We start from the raw sequence: 16869 nt of genomic DNA on the forward strand, positions 1-16869 counted from the left end.
CCTGGTGGGGTTCAAGCTCATCGCGCTACCACCAGTCTCCCCTCCATATCCCAGTTTCATTGATGTACCTGGAGAAAGAACCTCTTCCATCAGCTAAAACAAAACTAGGCCAAGTGGGAAAGAAATTGGGCAGCTTTCTGTCTTGGCTCCCAACTCCTGGCACAGAAGATGTCCCAGGGTTCCTGACAACCAGAGAAAGCGACAGTGAGTCAGGAGCAGATGTGAGTGGACTTAAATGTCTATCTGTCCACCAGCACCTGGCCCCAGGCATCCTTCCACCCTGGGTTGGAAGGGCACTGTGCTCCAGCCATCTGCCTCCCCTCAATAGCCCCAAACAGGTGCAGGGGAAGAGAAAGGGGCAGGCCAGCTGTTGTCATCGTGCTCCTGGCTCTGGCTCCTTGCCAAAGTGGGGAAGGGGGAGAAGTGAAGCAAGGGTCCACCCACCCCCACACTGAGTCATTTTCTACTCCCACAGGATGGGAAGATGGAGGCACTAGACCAACACTTTTGTCTGGCCAGCCCGACTGGTGGGGGGACATGGACTGACCATGCCCTCCAACTTGGGTGCTTATTTTTCTGAGAAGAGGGGTAACTAAGAGTCAGTGAGGGTTGGACCCCTGGTGCAGGACTTACCCATAGTTCCCTGTCTTGCTCTAGGCTTTCTGGGGCGGGAGGCATTCAGGCTCAGATTCTACCCAGACAAGGGGAAAGAGAATTAGGCACCCAGGAAAGGTTGACCCTCCTACTTTACACATAAGCAGATCCATGCAAAGTGTTGGGCAACAAATCAGAGATCCAGCAACCCCCTCACACCACTCCTGCTCCAACAGAGGAGGGCTTGGTGTGCCCCAGCCCCTCCTTCCAGCCCACAGGTCCCTGAGACAAGCAGGTCCCTGGCCAGTCCCTCATGGCAGCACTTCTCAAACCCCAGGATGTGTCAGAATTAGCAGAGGGTTAAAAATGCAGATTACTGGGAATTCCCTGGTGGTCCAGTGGTTAGGACTCTGTGCTTCCACTGCAGGACTGCAGGGAGCATGGGTTCGATCCCTGGTTGGGGAACTAAGATCCTGCATGCCGTGTGGCGTGGCAAAAAAACAAACAGGTTCCTGGGCCCTCAGTGATTCCAAGTCCAAGTAGGGCCCCAGGATTCAGCCCTTTTAACAAGCTCCCAAGCATGCTACTCTTTGAGCTCTGCCAAAGGGGATGAGGGTAGGATGTCTTTTTCACCTTGTTACCCTAGCACTGTGCCTCCCAGAGCACAGGATTTTCCTGCCTGCCCTCCCTCCATGCTCAGGGGCAGGGGCTAGAGCCCAAGTTACCAAGGAAGCATGGAGCTGAGTGACCCTCCCCGCTCCCCTCCCCCAATGGGGGCCAAGGCTCAGTTAGACTAAATTCCAAGATAAGGTCTGCTCTACTTCTGTGCCCTTGGCCCTACACAGTGCCTGACGCTTAGCATGTGCTTAATAAATATTTGTGGACTGAAGGAGGTAAACTCTGCAAGACTCATAGAAAGGTATTTCTTCCTTTGTCTGTCCTTGCTAAGAGCATGTTGGCAGAAACTCAAAGAGATGCCGGGGCCCATGCGGCCGGGGGCTGGGCCTAGGAGGCCCTCAGCAAATATTTGCCAAATGAACCCAAGGCTGAGACCAGACGTAGTTAGTACCTGACGAACTGACGTTCACAGGCCTGGAACAGGCTAAACCCCGGAGAGAATCAAGGCAAGGAGGGCAGGGGCTTCCATCCCTAGAGGGGCCCCTCCCCACACCAACGCCTGAAGACCCCAGGCCTGGGGGAGTTAGGGGTAAGAGGCGAGGCAGGGAGTGGGACTGCGCCATTATGTTTATTAGAAGGTTGGATTTCGGTGTGTGCTCTAGACAGATTACAGAATAAATACCTGCGCCTTGAGAACAGGAAGTCCACGATTCATACAAAGTGCTCACTACAGGAAGTCGCTGTGTCAAAATCCAGGCAAGGACCCAACTCCGGGCAGCCCCTCCTCTCCCGCTGACCTCAACAAGGGCTGTGCTATGGTTTTTTATTTTATTATTTCTTTTATTTCTCTTTATTATTATTAATATTATTATTATTTGCTTTTGCTGTGGTCACTATCATTGGCAAGGTTCCTCTCCCCTTTCCTGGACATGGGGGTTCCTGTCTTTAAGATTCCATTCTGAGGCTGAAGGTGCCAAACGCTGCTTGAGAAGTGGCCTTTGAACTCCGTCTGGGAGGATGGTGAGAAGGAAGCAGGAGAAATCATTCTTGGTTTTAAAAAAAATTAAAAAAAAAAAAAAGCCCCACAATCTACAGGTCTTTCCTTATTTAGTCAGTGATCAAACTGCCCAAAAGAAAAACAAGAGGAGAAGCAGGCCAGTGGACACTGGTCCCTCCTCCCAGGGCTGGCTGAGGAGAGTTGGAAACTGCCCCTACCCCCAAGGCTTTAGGGGAAGCTGAGGCTCCTTCCAGCCACGGGGGTGGGTAGGGGAAGGAGTGGAAGAAAAAAGGAGAGACAGAGAGAGAGAGAGCTCAGCGCCTTGAGGTAGACGCTTTCCCAACTCCAGAGCCACCTGCAGCCCCGGCCCAGGCCAGCTCCCACTGTCACCTCCGAGTCCAGGAGATTCGTGATAAAAAAAAAATCAAAACAAGCCCCAAACAAAACAAAATCCAAAAGGAAAAGACTTGGGGAAATGAAGGAGGAAGGGAGGGAGGACAGGAAGGTAGAAGGGCAGGTCTCTGGATGCGTCATTCCCGAGCCACTGGGGGCTGAGGCGGGGAGATTCCCCAGCGCCCCACCGCCCGCGTAGCGTTAGCTCGTCACGTAGTGTTTGGTGGACGGCTGCCCATACACCCTGTAGAAATCCTGGTGGCCAGGCTGCTGGGAGGCGTCGAGCCAGTCTCTGACCGCCAGGCTGGGAAGGGACTGGGGGACGGAAGGTGTGGGCGGGAGCGCATGTGAGTACTCCTGTGAGGGCACTGTCCAGGGGAAGTGGCCGGAGCGGGGGTAGGGCTGGTGGCCGCCATGGTTGGCCACGGAAGAACAGTAACAGTTGTCCACAGAACAGACGAGAATCTTGCGGCCCCCATACTGGGGGAGCATGGGCTGCTGGGCGGCGGAGCCATTGGGATACTGCGATGGGGGGAACACAGGACTTGAGTGCACTGGTTGGGCGCCGCCCGGCAGGGCCACCAAGTGCTGCGTGGAGCTGCAGGGGCCCAGGGGCTGCCCTGACTGGCCCTCGCCGCTGGCTGTGCTCGCTGCCCCATACTGGCTGCCCACGGGGCCCGACGACGTCTCTAGGAAACTGGCCTCGGGGAAGGCCGTCGAGTGCTTGCGCTTTTCCGCCCCAGAGCTGCTCACACCACAAGGGTACAGGGGGACGCTCTGCAGGAAGGGCACCGGTGTGCTGAAGGGGCCTGTGGAGAGTTTGGGCAAAAGTCGCTAAAGCCCCTGTCCCAGGCAACCCAGGCCTCCTCTCCCCCGGGGACATTTTCCATCTGTAGGACCAAGCACAACACATCATGCACCATCTTGATGCTCACTACTCCGTTAGCAAGCAGATACTATTATCTTTCCCATCTTACAGCTGAAGAAGCTGAGGCTCAGGGAGGTACTACGGCTTGCCCAAGGTCCCACAGCTAGAAGTAGCAAAGCAGGGATATGAGGAAAGGTCTATCTGACTAGGCCAGGCTGCCTGTCAGAAGAAAGGTTCTGGCATTTACCCCTGCCCAAAGGGTTCTCTCCCTTTGATTGAGGATCCCACCCTCACCTTCTAGCATCTTCCGTAGCTGCTTCTCCTTCTTGGCCACCTCGTTCAGGAAGAGCTTGGAGTTCAAGTGGCCGATCTTAGGGGGAGAAAGGCTGCTGCCTGTACAGGTCTGGGTCCTGGGGGCAGTGGACGGGGCATCTGCTGTGAGGAGGTATCACCGGTAAGCCCGCCCTACCTCCCCGCAGTGGGCCTGGCCCTTCCTGCCCTCCCCCACATGTGTTCCCCTGAGGGCTGGTGGCCATCTGCTCACCTGTCCATTAGGATTTTCACAGACTTGGTGTTCTAGAGGGAGAGAAAAGGGTTAGTCAGTGGGAAAGGCAGCATGAGAGAGGGGAAGATGGAAGCTGCCCCATCCTCTCTCTCCCCAGGCAGGGCTGACCTTCTGATTCTGGCCAGAGTGTGGCGGGGCAGGGGGTGGGGTGTCTCCATTTTCAGAAGATTGAGCGCTTGCTATGTGACAGACAACACTGTAAGTGCTTTCTATACATCTATCACCTTATCTAAACGACTACCCTAGGAGGAAGGTTCTGCAAGCACTCAATCTTTTACCCCAAAAAATCTTTGGGGCAAGATGTCTTTTGGAATTTGGAATTTTTTGGACTTTAGAAGGGAAATATGATGCCCGTATCATAATATGTGATTACAGCGTAGGACACTGTAATCTAACACATCAATGTTTCTGCAGCAATATGTTTTGTTGTTTTTCTTTTTGGCCACGCCTCGTGGCATGTGGCATCTTAGTTCCCTGACCAGGGATCGAATCCCTCCCCTGCACTGGAAGAGCGGAGTCTTAACCGCTGGACTGCCAGGGAAGTCCCAGCAATATGTTTCAATATTTGTACCAAGTAAAGATCAATAAAGGCCATAAATTGTCAGCATCAGTTCAGGTCAATTTTTGCTGTTAAATGAGCTGCCAGAACTTTTTTCTTTCAGTTTTCAGAGATTTCTAAAACTTTGGCATTGCGGGTAACAGATAATAGATCTGTATTATCAACCCCATTTTATAAGTGAGGGAGCTGAGGCCTAGGGAACATATATGACTTGCCCAAGGTCACAAAGCTAGAAGGAATGGTGGGAGGGTTTTGAATCCATGAAAGCTGGCTCCAAAGCCCTGTGAGCATACTGGTGGCGGGAACCAGTTGGGGAGCAAAGCATCACAGACTGCAATTTAGAAATGCCCCTTGGGGCTTCCCTGATGATGCAGTGGTTAAGAATCTGCCTGCCAATGCAGGGGACACGGGTTCGAGCCCTGGTCCGGGAAGATCCCACATGCCGCAGAGCAACTAAGCCCGTGCGCCACAACTACTGAGCCTGCGCTCTAGAGCCCGTAAGCCGCAACTACTGAAGCCCGCACACCTAGAGCTCATGCTCCACAACAAGAGAAGCCACCGCAATGAGAAGCCCACGCACCTCAATGAAGAGCAGCCCCCACTCTCCACAATTAGAGAAAGCCCGCGCACAGCAACGAAGACCCAAGGCACAAAAAAAAAAAAAAAAAAAAAATCTTAAAAATGCCCCTTGGGTCCCACCAGCCGGTCCCAGGCCCAGCCCACCTTCATGAAGCTGACATCCTCCGTCTTGTCGAAGAGCAGCTGCAGGGAGCCCAGCAGCTTCTTGGCCTCCTGCATGCGCTCCCCGAGATGCAGCGCCTGCGCTGCGTTCTCGCTGCAGAACTTGGCCTGGGCCTTGTCCAGGACCTCCACCGTCTGCCGCAGGTCCTCATCCAGCAGCTGGTGCAGCTTCTCGTATTGCAGCCGCACTTCCTCCTTCAGTTGGCTCACCTTCTCCTGCGGGCACCGGGGCAAGAGTGGGTGGGCAGGTAAGTACTGGGGACTTCAGGCTGCTGCTCCTGCCTGTCTCACATACTGGATGGGGGAGTCTGGGACCCCAAAGCCCCAGGTTGCCCAGGGCTCCCAAAGGCAAAGTCTGACCTGCCAATCCCCCACTGGTAGCACAGGGCTCTGGACAGGTACCCTGGCACCAGTGGGGGGCTCATCCACTGAGGTTCATTGAATGACTGACCAAGGGATTCCGGCATAGAGCCGACCACGCAACAGATCCTAGCCCAAGGCCCAGTACCCAAGCCGCCCCCCACCCCATACCATGGGCTTGGGCTTAGCTACCTCTACCAGGCGCTTGTCTGACTCGAGTTTGTACAGCTGGTCCTCAATGTCCTGCTCTCGCTCCTCCAGCCGGTCCTGCTGCTTCATCAGCATCTTCTGCAGAGACAGTTGGGGTAGGGGCATCAGAGGAATGGGTGGACACCATCCTTACCTCTACAGAACAGACTCATCCTCTGGATCCTTCTTCCCAGACGACCTAAAATTTCTGCCCCCCCAACCCCTTCTGGCTCCCATGCAATCCCAGGGGCCTGGTGACAACTGTCTGGCCAGCCTATCCCCAGGACGAAAAAGCCTGGAATGCTTCCCACACATATCTAAACCATAAACTTTCTGAGGGCAGGGTCAGGCCTGCCTCTGTTGTAAGCACTTTTCCTGTATAGACTTATCTGATCATTCTAGTAATGCTATGAGATACATACTATTATTATCCTCATTTCAGAGAAGAGGAAACCAGAAAGGTTAAGTAATTCACCCAAAGTCACACAGCTAGTATCAGAGCTGGAATACAAACCTAAATGACCAGGTAGTAGGGTCTGTTCTTATCCAAGTCATGCTGCCTCTCTCTGCGGAGCACCATCTCAGAAATGATGCAGAGGGTCACACAACCTTCCTGGGTCTCACAGGCCCTCTGGCCCGGTCCAGAGATCTCACCTGACGTTTGCCTTACACTTGGGGGGCATAAAGCCAGCCAGCTGCCCCCTTGCTTGCTCTTGATGCTGAGAGCTAGGCCTCTGAAGTCCTTGCTAACTCCCTCAGCCCCTCAGTTGGATCTGGGTGGAAAGGAAACTCTGGCTCTCCTAAGACCCAAGGTCAGTCTGCTGGAAGGTTCGGAACAATGCTGCTCTTCTCAGCCCTTAATCTTCTGTCTCTACAAGCCCTCTCTTCCCAGACCTGCCTATCCCAGCTGTTCCAGCCGCCCTGTCATCCTCCCTTGCCAGATACACCTCTTCAAACAGGGTCTCTCTCCTGCCCAAGATCCCTCGATGACCCCTCCTTCCAAACTCTGTAGGCTTTCTTACTTACAACCTGACTCTCCCAGCCAGGTGGGCTGGTATCCTATCCCTGACACTGCAAATCTGAACTCCATGCACCCAGCTGGTGTTTTTCTGCAGCCCACAGTGCCTTCTCCCCATCCCTTGTCTATCCTTCAAAGCCCAGCTTAAGGTCGGGCTCCTCTAGGAAACTTTCCATGGCCCCTGCTCGGAGTCTGTGAAGGACCCTCCCTGTCTTGGCCATACAAGGGGCTGTCACATTGTGCTCTCCCTCTGTAGCTGTGCTGTCCAATACAGTAGCCACTAGTCACATGTGGCTATTTCATTTTAAGTTAGTTAAAAATAAATTAAATTGAACATCAGTTCTTCTGTTGTACCAGCCTCATTTCAAGTGCTCAATAGCTACATGCAGCTCGTGGCTAATGTACTGGACACCACAAACACAAAACGTGACCATCTCACAGAAAGAGCTATAGGAAAACACTATTCTATAGTCTGACCAACTGTGGTCTAATCTCCAAACAAAACTCAAGACCTCTTGAAAACAGGGCTTTGCTGCTGCATTTTTCCACTTCCCTTCCTAGCCGGGACCCACAAAGGCCCCAGCACCCTACAGATGCATAATGTGTTTCCTGAATAAACCCATGGGTTTTGCACACGAAACGAGGTTTGCAGAGCAGATTGCACAGAACCTAGCTCACAGTAAGTGTCCACTCAGCAAGAAGTGGTTCTTTTTCTTCCTCTGTGTGGACCTCAAAGTGACCCTCAAGTTTGACCCATGACCCCCACTCCTGTCCACACTCAGCTGGCTTCCAAAAGACAAGCTGCCACCAATCCCTTCCTTATTCCCCCAAACCCCTTTACATAAGGGGAAACCAAGGCCAGCCAGGAGAGTTCAGCGACCCTGTTTTTTGTTGGTGGCTACCCTAGAACCAGGGCCCTGGGGACAGGAGGAGGCAGGGGGTGAGGCTCTCAGATTCTGAGCTGGGAAAGCCTGGGGCACCCCGCCCCCCGCAACAATTTGACCTTTCAGTGACCCAGGACAGTACCTTAAGAGACAGGAGATGTTGCCCTGCCCCCCACCCCCAGCCCAACATGCACATGGATCTGCTGCCAGCCTGAGAGTCAGAGCCTGTAGAGAAACACAGCTGGCTGGGCGCAGGAGCAGAGGTAGTCACACATCCGCCCTTCCTGTGAAACTGCCCCCAGTCACGTGAAAAGGGCAGGCGGCACCCCACAGTATGGCCCACCCACATGCATACGACTGCACGCACACACACAAGCACACGCCACCACCTGGGCCCTGAGATCCCCTCGGGCACACTGTCACACACACACAGCCCTGCACAGTGAAGGCTGGCCCTCCTGAAGGCCCCCGATGACTGAGGGAGGCCTGCCTGAAGGCAAGGTGGCCAGGGTACCACCAAAGGATATGAGACCTTTTTACCTCCCCTGTTACAACTGACCCTCCATTTTTTGCCTGCTGGCTGCCTCGTCCCCACACTCGGGAAGCAGTCCCTCCAACTTGGATGCATCTCAGGCTCCAGGCCACTCCTGCCTTCCCAGTGCCCAGGATATCCGAGAGCCCAGGCCCCAGCCACACACACACATCTGTGCACCACGGTCTCCTGGCCCAACTACTTTTCATGACCAAACCCACTGGTATCAGAGTAGAGGTGCACCTGTAGCTAAGTCCCAGACGAGGGGCAGAAGAGAGGCAGCCCCAGATAGGATCTCAGCCCCACTTCCCTCAGAGGCCTGGAATGGGGCTGTTCACTCCCACCCTCTAGGCCCGTGGGAGGCCTCTGTCCCACTCCCCTGCAACCCGTTCAGGGAGTTCATGGCTGACCCCTCAGGGCACAGCCAAGGGAGGCACTTCCTGTCTTGTCCTGCGGAGTGGGGCTCAGCCCCTTGCGCCATCTAGGCTTTTCTCAGATCCTTTCCTGGCAGCACGGCCACGCTGGGACCCTGAGGTGTCTTCCCTTGGCTTCCAGGTCCAGGTCCTGGTTCCTGCCTGCCCAGAGCCCTCTGGGGTGGAGCCCAGTCCAGGTCTAGCAAAGGCAGTGGCCACACTGCCTAGCAGGTGGCTGGGTTTCATTGGCTCTCCCCCAGCTCAGAGGCCATCGGGCTTCTGTCTCCACTACAGAGGGAAGGGAAGGGCCAGGAATAGGAAGGAAACTGGCCAGGGAATGCCAGCCAGGGAGGGCTGGGCGGGGGGCCCACCATGGCCAGCTCACCCTTGTAGGAACGGTGATCCCTCGGGGCTAGGTGCTCTTAATCCTGCCACAGCCAACACCGGGGGGGGGAAGCAGGGGGCGGGGGGACACTGCTACCTCAGGCACTGGAAAATCGGGGTGGTGGGGAGGAAGGGAAATATCCACTTGCTGCCCCTTTAGTACCCCTCACCTCGATTCCACCAATGAATGAATCAGGTTGCTGAGAAGCTGGGAGATGGGAAACAGAGGAAGCAAGGACCCCTCCCCACTACCAGCAGCCTCCTTTCCATCCCAACCTCCCAGAACTACTGAGAGCTGAGGCTCCACTGCCCACCTGGGAAAAACCCACAGCTGAGAGATTTCCCAGCTTGATTCAGGGCAAGGCCTCTCAGTATGGGGGAGGGCACCTTACAAACTGCTCCCAGCCCAGAGTGGGTCACCTGGATTGTGGCACACCTCAGGTGTGCAGGGACAGAGGGGAGACTAGAATGGTCTAGACTAGGAGCACTTGAGGGACCAGGCCTCCAGCAGGGGCAGGGGCAATTGGAGGCCCAGCCCCACGCTACACCTGCTGGCCCAGGTGGGACCTGCTTACTGCTGTCCCTGTCCTTCCCTAAGGACCTAAGGCCTTCCACGGTCTGCTCCTGGGTCTGTGAGGGCAAAAGCATCAGGAAGACTTGGGGGCACACCATTCCCACCCCTCCAGGACCCTCATATCTGTCGCCTAATGTTCTAGACTCTGCCTTGAGCTGCTCCTCCAAAGCCCCTCCCAGCCTGGGGAGGGGAGCAATCATGAGCCCCTCACATTCCTGCCCTGGGAAAGCCTCACTCACAGCCCTCTGGAGACTGACTGGCCAGGCCCAGCTGGCATTTTTGATGCCAGACTGGACTGGGCAGACGGGTAAGGCCATTGGGACTCTAGGCTGTATAAAAGTTAATAAATGATAATAATAAAACCCTCAAGTCAACCTTGAAGAGAAGCAAAGTCAGGAGGGAGCAGGGCCCCAGGATCTGGGCCAGAGGCAGACCTCAAGTTTGTAGATGGGACCAGAGCTGGGACCAGCCGCCCCTGTGATGGGGTGGAGGCGGGAAGAGGGCGCTGGGCTGCTGGAGTACCTCTGCCTGCTGGGATCCCTGCCCAGATGACTCTCATGCCAGCTCCAGCTCTGGATGAAGCCCCCGCTCAGAGCTACCCCCTCCTAACCTCCTCCCCAGCTGCCAAAGCCGCCCCCCACTCTCCCACATAAGCCCTTGTCCCAGGAATACGTCAGCCTCCCCTCTCCCTGGGCCACAGCACTCCCTCCTGGTCTCAGCCTTAGTTGTCCCTTCCCATGCCTCAGCCCCTACCTGGGGCTACCATGTGGACCCCCAGGCTGCGGGCAATCACAGACCCAGAGAGAAGAGGCTACAGGGCAGGAACCAGGGACAAGGAGAAAGGCAGCACCTCGGAGGCAAGCCCCGGCAGACCCCAGAGAGGGTTTCCCAGCTGCAGAGTGGAATTAGCTTTTGCCATGCAGAGTGCACTGCTCTGGGGCAGCAGAACAAAGAGGCGAGAGAGAAAGCCCCCCTTTGTCTGTGTTTGAATGCCAGGCCAGCCGGGAAGGAAGGCTTTCCCAGAGCCAGGGATGAGGCCAGCCAAGCCTGCCTGCTCGGTCCAGGGCTGGGGCCCAAGCCGGGCTCCCCTTCTTCCTATGACCACCCCAAATGCCCACAACACAGCATCGCAGGATCCATCCGGGCTTCCACCTCCAAAGCCCACTACAGGCAACGAGCTCACCGAAGGTGAGTCTCCTCCCCTCCCCAACACCTCCACCAGGTGAGAAAGTCACACAAGACTCACACCCACCAACCAACCACCATCAGGCAGGAACACACTAGCGCTGTCAACGACAGATACGTGTGCACACTCAACTTCAACTCGCAGGTGAACGGCAAGCAGGGCACCCTCCTCTCGCTCACACACACACACACACACACACACGTGCACGTCTTCCCCACCCCACAGCCACACACAAGACAACTCTGTAATTAAGTCAGTCACTCACATTGCACCTTCTCAGAGATACACACGTTGAGATACAAAAAAGTAGTCCCATGTGAGATGCACAACCAGACGCACTGGTTACACACGTGCACACACACACCTGCAGACAGACCTGGATGCACAGGCACCCGGAGCTGCAGCACGCAGTCATCAGCAGGGCGTGCATGACAGGCGTCTGGTCTGCCTGTGTCAGCAGGATCCTGGGGTGGAGGTGGGGGGCTGGGCCTCCGCCTCAGGCTCCTCTGCCCAGGGCCAGGGAGGAAGGCCAAGTCAGGCCCCCTCTTCCCGATCCTTCAAGATGGTCAAGGAAGGAGCAGCCACTTGACCCTCCCACCTCCCACCCCACCTGAGACCTCAGGATTATGGTCGGGGGCAGCGGAGAGCAGTGGGGTCCGTACCGCCTGAGCCAGGCTGCAGCCACAGCCCGGCTATAGCTGGGCCAGGGCGGCCCTCACTCCCAGAGCCCACCTGGAGACAGACACGTGGGGTGGAGACCTAGGATCCCCTCCAGGGTCCCAGGGCAGCCCCTCCGGCCATGGACAATGTGAGCAGGATGACCTCACCCCCAGCAGCTGCAAACCCCAAACTGGCCCAAGAAGTGGGATCCTGTCCCCAGAGAACATCTCCTCTCAACTCTAAACCTTCGAGAATGCAAGGAACAGGGTCCTGCGCACATTTCCAACCTGTCTGGGGTACTAGGAATGACACACACACACACACACACACACCCTGCATAGCCCTTCACAGATATAACTAGGCCTTATCTTGGATCTTCTTTCTATGTTGAAGGAGGTCATGAGATAGAGGTGCTCCCAGCTCATACCAGTCCCGAGTTCCTCACATGAACCCCTAAACCCAGGGGCTGGAAGAGGGTTTGACCACCTAGGGCCGCCACACCTGAGTCCACCTGTATATCCCAATCTTGGGCCCTTAGCCTCCCATAGCCCCAAGGGAGAACACATTTGGGGTCTAGGCATGTCTTACAGTGTTCTCTGCAGTCTACCCAATGGGCATCCAGGCCTCATGGCAACGTGGCTTACACATTGGCTTCCCAAGGGCAGAGTGGGGCAAGGACTTCGAAGGCCTGACTCTGAGACCCCCGGCTAGTCCCCTGCTAGGCGGAAGCCCTGCTTGCATTCCTGCTGGGCCCCAGCTCTAGGCCGCTGCACAGGTGGGTGCTTTGAGTATGCGTGTGGAGGACCACCAGGGGGAGATTGATCAGCGTTTCCTATTCCTAGCCAGTAGGGCATTTCAGCAGCCCCTGCCCCTCCCTGGGACAACGGAAGAGGAAGCGCAAGAAGCAGAGCTATATCTTAAGGTGTGTGCCACGTTTCCACGCTTCTGCTCCTGCATCTGGGATAATTCTGTTGCCTTCATCCGTGGTACCAGCAGAGGCCCTTTAAGACAGACTCCCTCCCACAAGGGAAAAGAAGCCCAGGAAAACACCCCTCCCCATGGCTAGCCTAGAGAGGATGGAGTGCAAAGGGTTCTTCCATTCAGGTTCTTTGTGGCTCACCCCCTCCCCTGAGGGTGGGGCCCCTCTTCCTACTCGTTCAATAAGTCCAACTCACAGTGAGTGGCACTGGGCCATCGAAGGGTTTCCAACTCCAGTGCCCTGGGACACCAGAGAGAATCTGGAGGGCCTGGGGTAGGGGAGCCTGGAGAGGGACGAGACTCAGGCTGTGGGGCACAGATGCTGAGCGCACAGAACTGCACATCTGGCTGTGATGCAACCCGCTACTTCTGAGCCTGCCCACACCAGGAACAGGAACGAACACAAGAACACACACACACACACACACGCACGCATGCAGATGCACACACATGGAGCTGCTGACAAAGTTCAGGGCCTGCTTCCATCCAGTTCCTTCCATGAGCTGGGGGATCAGGGACCTGCCGGTAGGAACCCCAGGGTATACTCTGCGTATGTGTGCCACCCCCCATCCCCCAACTATACAGACAGGAGACAGGTGCATTTGAGGGCAAAGCAGACAGTCTCAAAGACACTCACAAACACAGACCCACATCTACAAACACCCTCTTACTACCAAATCAGGTAAAATTGTGTTTTCTCCCCCACCTAAATGAAAGACACCTGAGCTCACACCCACCAACCAACCACCGATACAACTAAGGGCAAAGCCGCGGATGCAGGCGCACATTCACTCATCACCCTGGTTGCTGTCCCCTCTTCTGTGCCTTTCAGCCCCATCTCCACCTTTCCCTTCCTTTCATTTTCCACAGTCAATCCCAGGACAGAGAACTGGACAGCCTTCCTTTCTCCTGCCTCTGCACTTTTCCCAGCCTCCTCCCCAGCCCTTCCATCTTTATTAATAGCAGCAGCTTCCCAATACTAGGGAAAGTCTGGGCTCTGCCTGCCCTGGGTGGGGGGCGGAGTACACTAGGGGCTCATTTGTTCCCCTAGGCCTCTGCCTTTTCCATCCCTGGTGGTGGGGGGAGGCTCTTCTCTCCATCCCCCACCCACACTTCCTTTAAGAAACCAGAGGCTCTGTCCTGGCACAAAACCCCAGATCTAGCCCATCCGATTAGAAACTAATTATACAGCAAATTTTATTTGTTATCCCTGCCCTCAGCCTGTGGCAACCCTCCTGCCTTTTGTTAGTCGTATGTGTATGTTTTTTAATTGCTGAACAGTGACTCATTCTGACTGGTCCCCCTACAGGAAACAGCCCCCATCTACAACCGTCCCCTGCTCAGAGCTTCCTCATAACCAAGCTCCCCACTGGCCTCCACTAGCCTCCAGGGGCCCCCACCCATAAACACTCCCAGTCCTACCAAAGCCCAACCTCACCCCCATGATATCACACCCAGGCCCCAAGCTGGGGCTTGAGATGGCTCAGACAGTCTCAGGCCAACCCCTTCTTTCTGGTATGACTCAACCCTGAAAGCCAGGGGACCTGGGAGGAACCCAGGAGGAGCCCCCCTCCACTGAAGGGGACGGAAGTATTGCTTCAGTCCAGCTCCAAAGCCAGGCCAGCCCCAGAGGCCTGAGGGGGAAGGCGGTTTTGACACTGGCTGCTGCTACAGGGTGTATACAATGGGAGGGGATGCGGTTCCGTAATCACCCAGCCGGCAGCCCAGGGGAGCCAGCTGCCTGAAACCAGATTGCAAGGCGGCTCAACCTTAAACCCACAGGATTCTTCTTCCATCTTCCACTTCTCCTCCCCAAATGTGGGAGGGCTGTGATAGAGGGCTGGGCTGGGAGAAAAGCGCTCAGAGTGATGAAGACATACTTTAAGGTGTGTTCATGCAGACGCGTGCAATACGCACAGGCACACAGTGGGCAGCGATTCTCACACATGGAGAGCGGGCTATGGGGAACAAGCCGAATAGCTGAGATGCTGTCCGGTGATGCCGCTGGCTGTCCAGGCCTTGGCCAGATAGATACCAGGGGTTCTGCTCTCCCTCCGGAAGCTCCCCCTCCAGCCCCCCGCCCCCCCCAATGTGTTTCCACTAGGGCTTGAAACTAACATGGCTGCTTTTGTTTACTTCCTCATTGGTATGCCAGCATCATGGATCATGTCAGCCACAGCAGCGGCACCAGGACACTCATTACATAAACAGCAGCTGGAGAAGCAGGACCTGGGTCACTCCCTTTAGTGACTTCCCGTAGGGCCTACGGAAACAACGCCAGGGGAGGGAGCTGCGCGCAAAACAGAAAAGCAACAGCCAAACTCTATCCCTGACAGCCCCACACCTCAATTCTATAAATGCCTCACAAGATGCCCCCTATGAGCACAGGTGCAGGAATATCAAGTACCGATCGGGGATCCTACTTCCCAGGACCTTGCCTCCAAACTTAAGGAGGAGTTTGTAAGGGAACCTCTGGCCTGATGTCACAAGAGTCAGCCTGTCCGGATGGGTGATCCCCAGGCGGTAGGGAGAGAGAGGGGGAGAGAGAGAGAGAGAGACAGAGAGAGAGAGAGAGAGAGACAGAGAGAGAGAGAGGGAGAGAGAGAGAGAGAGAGAGAGGGAGAGAGAGAGAGAGAGGGAGAGGGAGAGAGAGAGAGAGAGAGAGTGTTTGTGTGTGTGTGTGTGTTGTGCGTGTGTTTGTGTGTAGGGTACTTGCCCGGATCTCATTCCTCCGGATCTCCACGTCGCACACCGAGTGTCCCTGATGCGCACCGCTGTAGTAGCAGCAGTACTGGCACACGGCCACCTGCTCGGCCTCGCAGTGGTAAAGGCGGTAGGCGTTGTGTTGCGGGCAGCTCCAGGCCCGCACGTCGTCCGCCTCCACCAGGAGGTGCCCGCGGGCGGTGGAGGGCTGCTGCAGGTGCGTCTGCACGTGGGACTGGCAGCAGGGCGCCTCGCAGCGCAGGCAGACCTTCTGCGCCGGCAGCGGGGGGCCACGGCGGCAGAACACGCAGTGCAGCGCCGCCGGCGGCTTCTCCACGTGCAGGGCGTTGAACTTCTCCACGATGTTGGTGAGCTTCAGGTTCTTCTCCAGGCCCGGCTTCTGGTTGTAGGCCTGGTTGCACTCTGGGCAGCGCACCAGGCCGCTGTCCTTGGCCCACGCCTCGCCAATGCAGCCCCGACAGAAGTTGTGTTTGCACGGCAATTGCACCGGCTCCACGAAGACATGCAGGCAGATGGGGCAGATGAGCTCCTCCTCGAAGCAGTTCTTCCAATTCTCCGCCATAGCGGCTGCGGGCAGGGGGCCCGGGCAGGTCTCCCCAACTCCCCAACTCTGGGGGTCCGTCCGGTGCCACTACAGGCCCACGAAGCCCCGAGCTCCGGGCCCCGGCGGCCCCGAGAGTCGCTCAGTCACCAGCGCCTTCCGCGCGCCCGCCCCCCAGAGGAGGGAGCCTCGGTCCTCACGCAGCGCGCGCAGCCGGCTGCGTCTCCTCCTCCTCCTCCCGAGCGCCTAGCGGGAGACCGCGGACTGCGCCAGGGCCGCGGCCGGGGCACCAGCCCTGGAGGGGAGTGCCGGGGTCCAAATTCCATATAAGAGGCCGCCTCCCGATCGGCGCGGCTAGGGCAGCGGCGGCCCACGGCCTGCACTCGGCCCCGCGACTGACATTGGGGCGCGCCCCAAGGCGGACAGAGCCCGGGAGCCGCACACTTCCTCCAGCGACGGCGGCGGCAATGGTGGCTCTCTCCTGGCTCGCCGGCGCCGCGCCTCCCTCGCCTCGTCCAGGGTCTGAGAGACCGGAGAAGCGAGTGCGGCCGCGCCAAGGACTGCTAGATCCGGACCAGGAGGGCGAGGCAAGCCGGTCCCCGGGCCGCGGCGCGGGCGCCCCCCGGCTGGCCGGCCGTCTGCGGGTGCGGGCTGCGGGGCGCAGGCGGGCCGACTCCGGGGCACTGCGTGAGCGCAGGGGCAGTCATTCAGATGAAATTCCAGTCCCCGGCCAGAGACACCAGCCCGCCTCTGCCTTCCTCCTCCCTTCACAAATAGAAACGGAAGGGGGAGGGAGAGAAGTGGAAAAAAAAAACCAACCAGAAAGGGAGGGAGAAGAAGCCCCGTCGGTGCTCCGGCCTGACCCCCTCGTCGCTACTTCTGCGCTCCCCTGAGGCCCGGCGCCGGGCGCCCCCGCCGCGAGAGACCCCGCTCTCCGTCTCCGCGCTGGGCGGGCGCCCCGGCTCTGCCGAGGAAAACAAGGATTGATCAAACTAGAAAGGAATTTTTCTCAACTGCTAATGAACAGGAGGCTCGGCTCCCGGCCCTCCCCTCCCCCCGGCCCTCCCCCTTCGCCACCCCGGCCCCCCTCC

The 16869-nt window shown here is 57.0% G+C and overlaps 1 protein-coding gene across 1 annotated transcript; it reads right to left on the bottom strand.

Moving 5' to 3' along the window:
* Nucleotides 1-195: 195 nt before the first annotated feature.
* TRIM8 (tripartite motif containing 8) lies at nucleotides 196-16869 on the bottom strand. Its single transcript, XM_079900084.1, has 7 exons — nucleotides 16598-16869; nucleotides 15230-16461; nucleotides 5888-5983; nucleotides 5318-5551; nucleotides 4015-4046; nucleotides 3765-3880; nucleotides 196-3411 (listed from the first exon to the last, which is right to left on the bottom strand). The coding sequence occupies exons 2-7, from the start codon at nucleotides 15797-15799 to the stop codon at nucleotides 2804-2806; spliced, it is 1656 nt and encodes a 551-aa protein (XP_079756210.1). The 5' UTR covers nucleotides 15800-16461; nucleotides 16598-16869; the 3' UTR covers nucleotides 196-2803.

Source organism: Stenella coeruleoalba, assembly GCF_951394435.1.
Source record: "Stenella coeruleoalba genome assembly, chromosome: 16".
In the NCBI taxonomy this organism is placed as follows: domain Eukaryota; kingdom Metazoa; phylum Chordata; class Mammalia; order Artiodactyla; family Delphinidae; genus Stenella; species Stenella coeruleoalba.

Coding starts and splice junctions, on each gene's coding strand:
- TRIM8 (XM_079900084.1), bottom strand. CDS start 15,799: ATGGCGGAGAATTGGAAGAACTGCTTCGAGGAGGAGCTCATCTGCCCC. Junction 5,984..15,229: donor TCCGGAGGAATGAGATCCGG/GCAAGTACCCTA, acceptor CTGTCTCTGCAG/AAGATGCTGATGAAGCAGCA. Junction 3,881..4,014: donor GTGAAAATCCTAATGGACAG/GTGAGCAGATGG, acceptor CACTGCCCCCAG/GACCCAGACCTGTACAGGCA.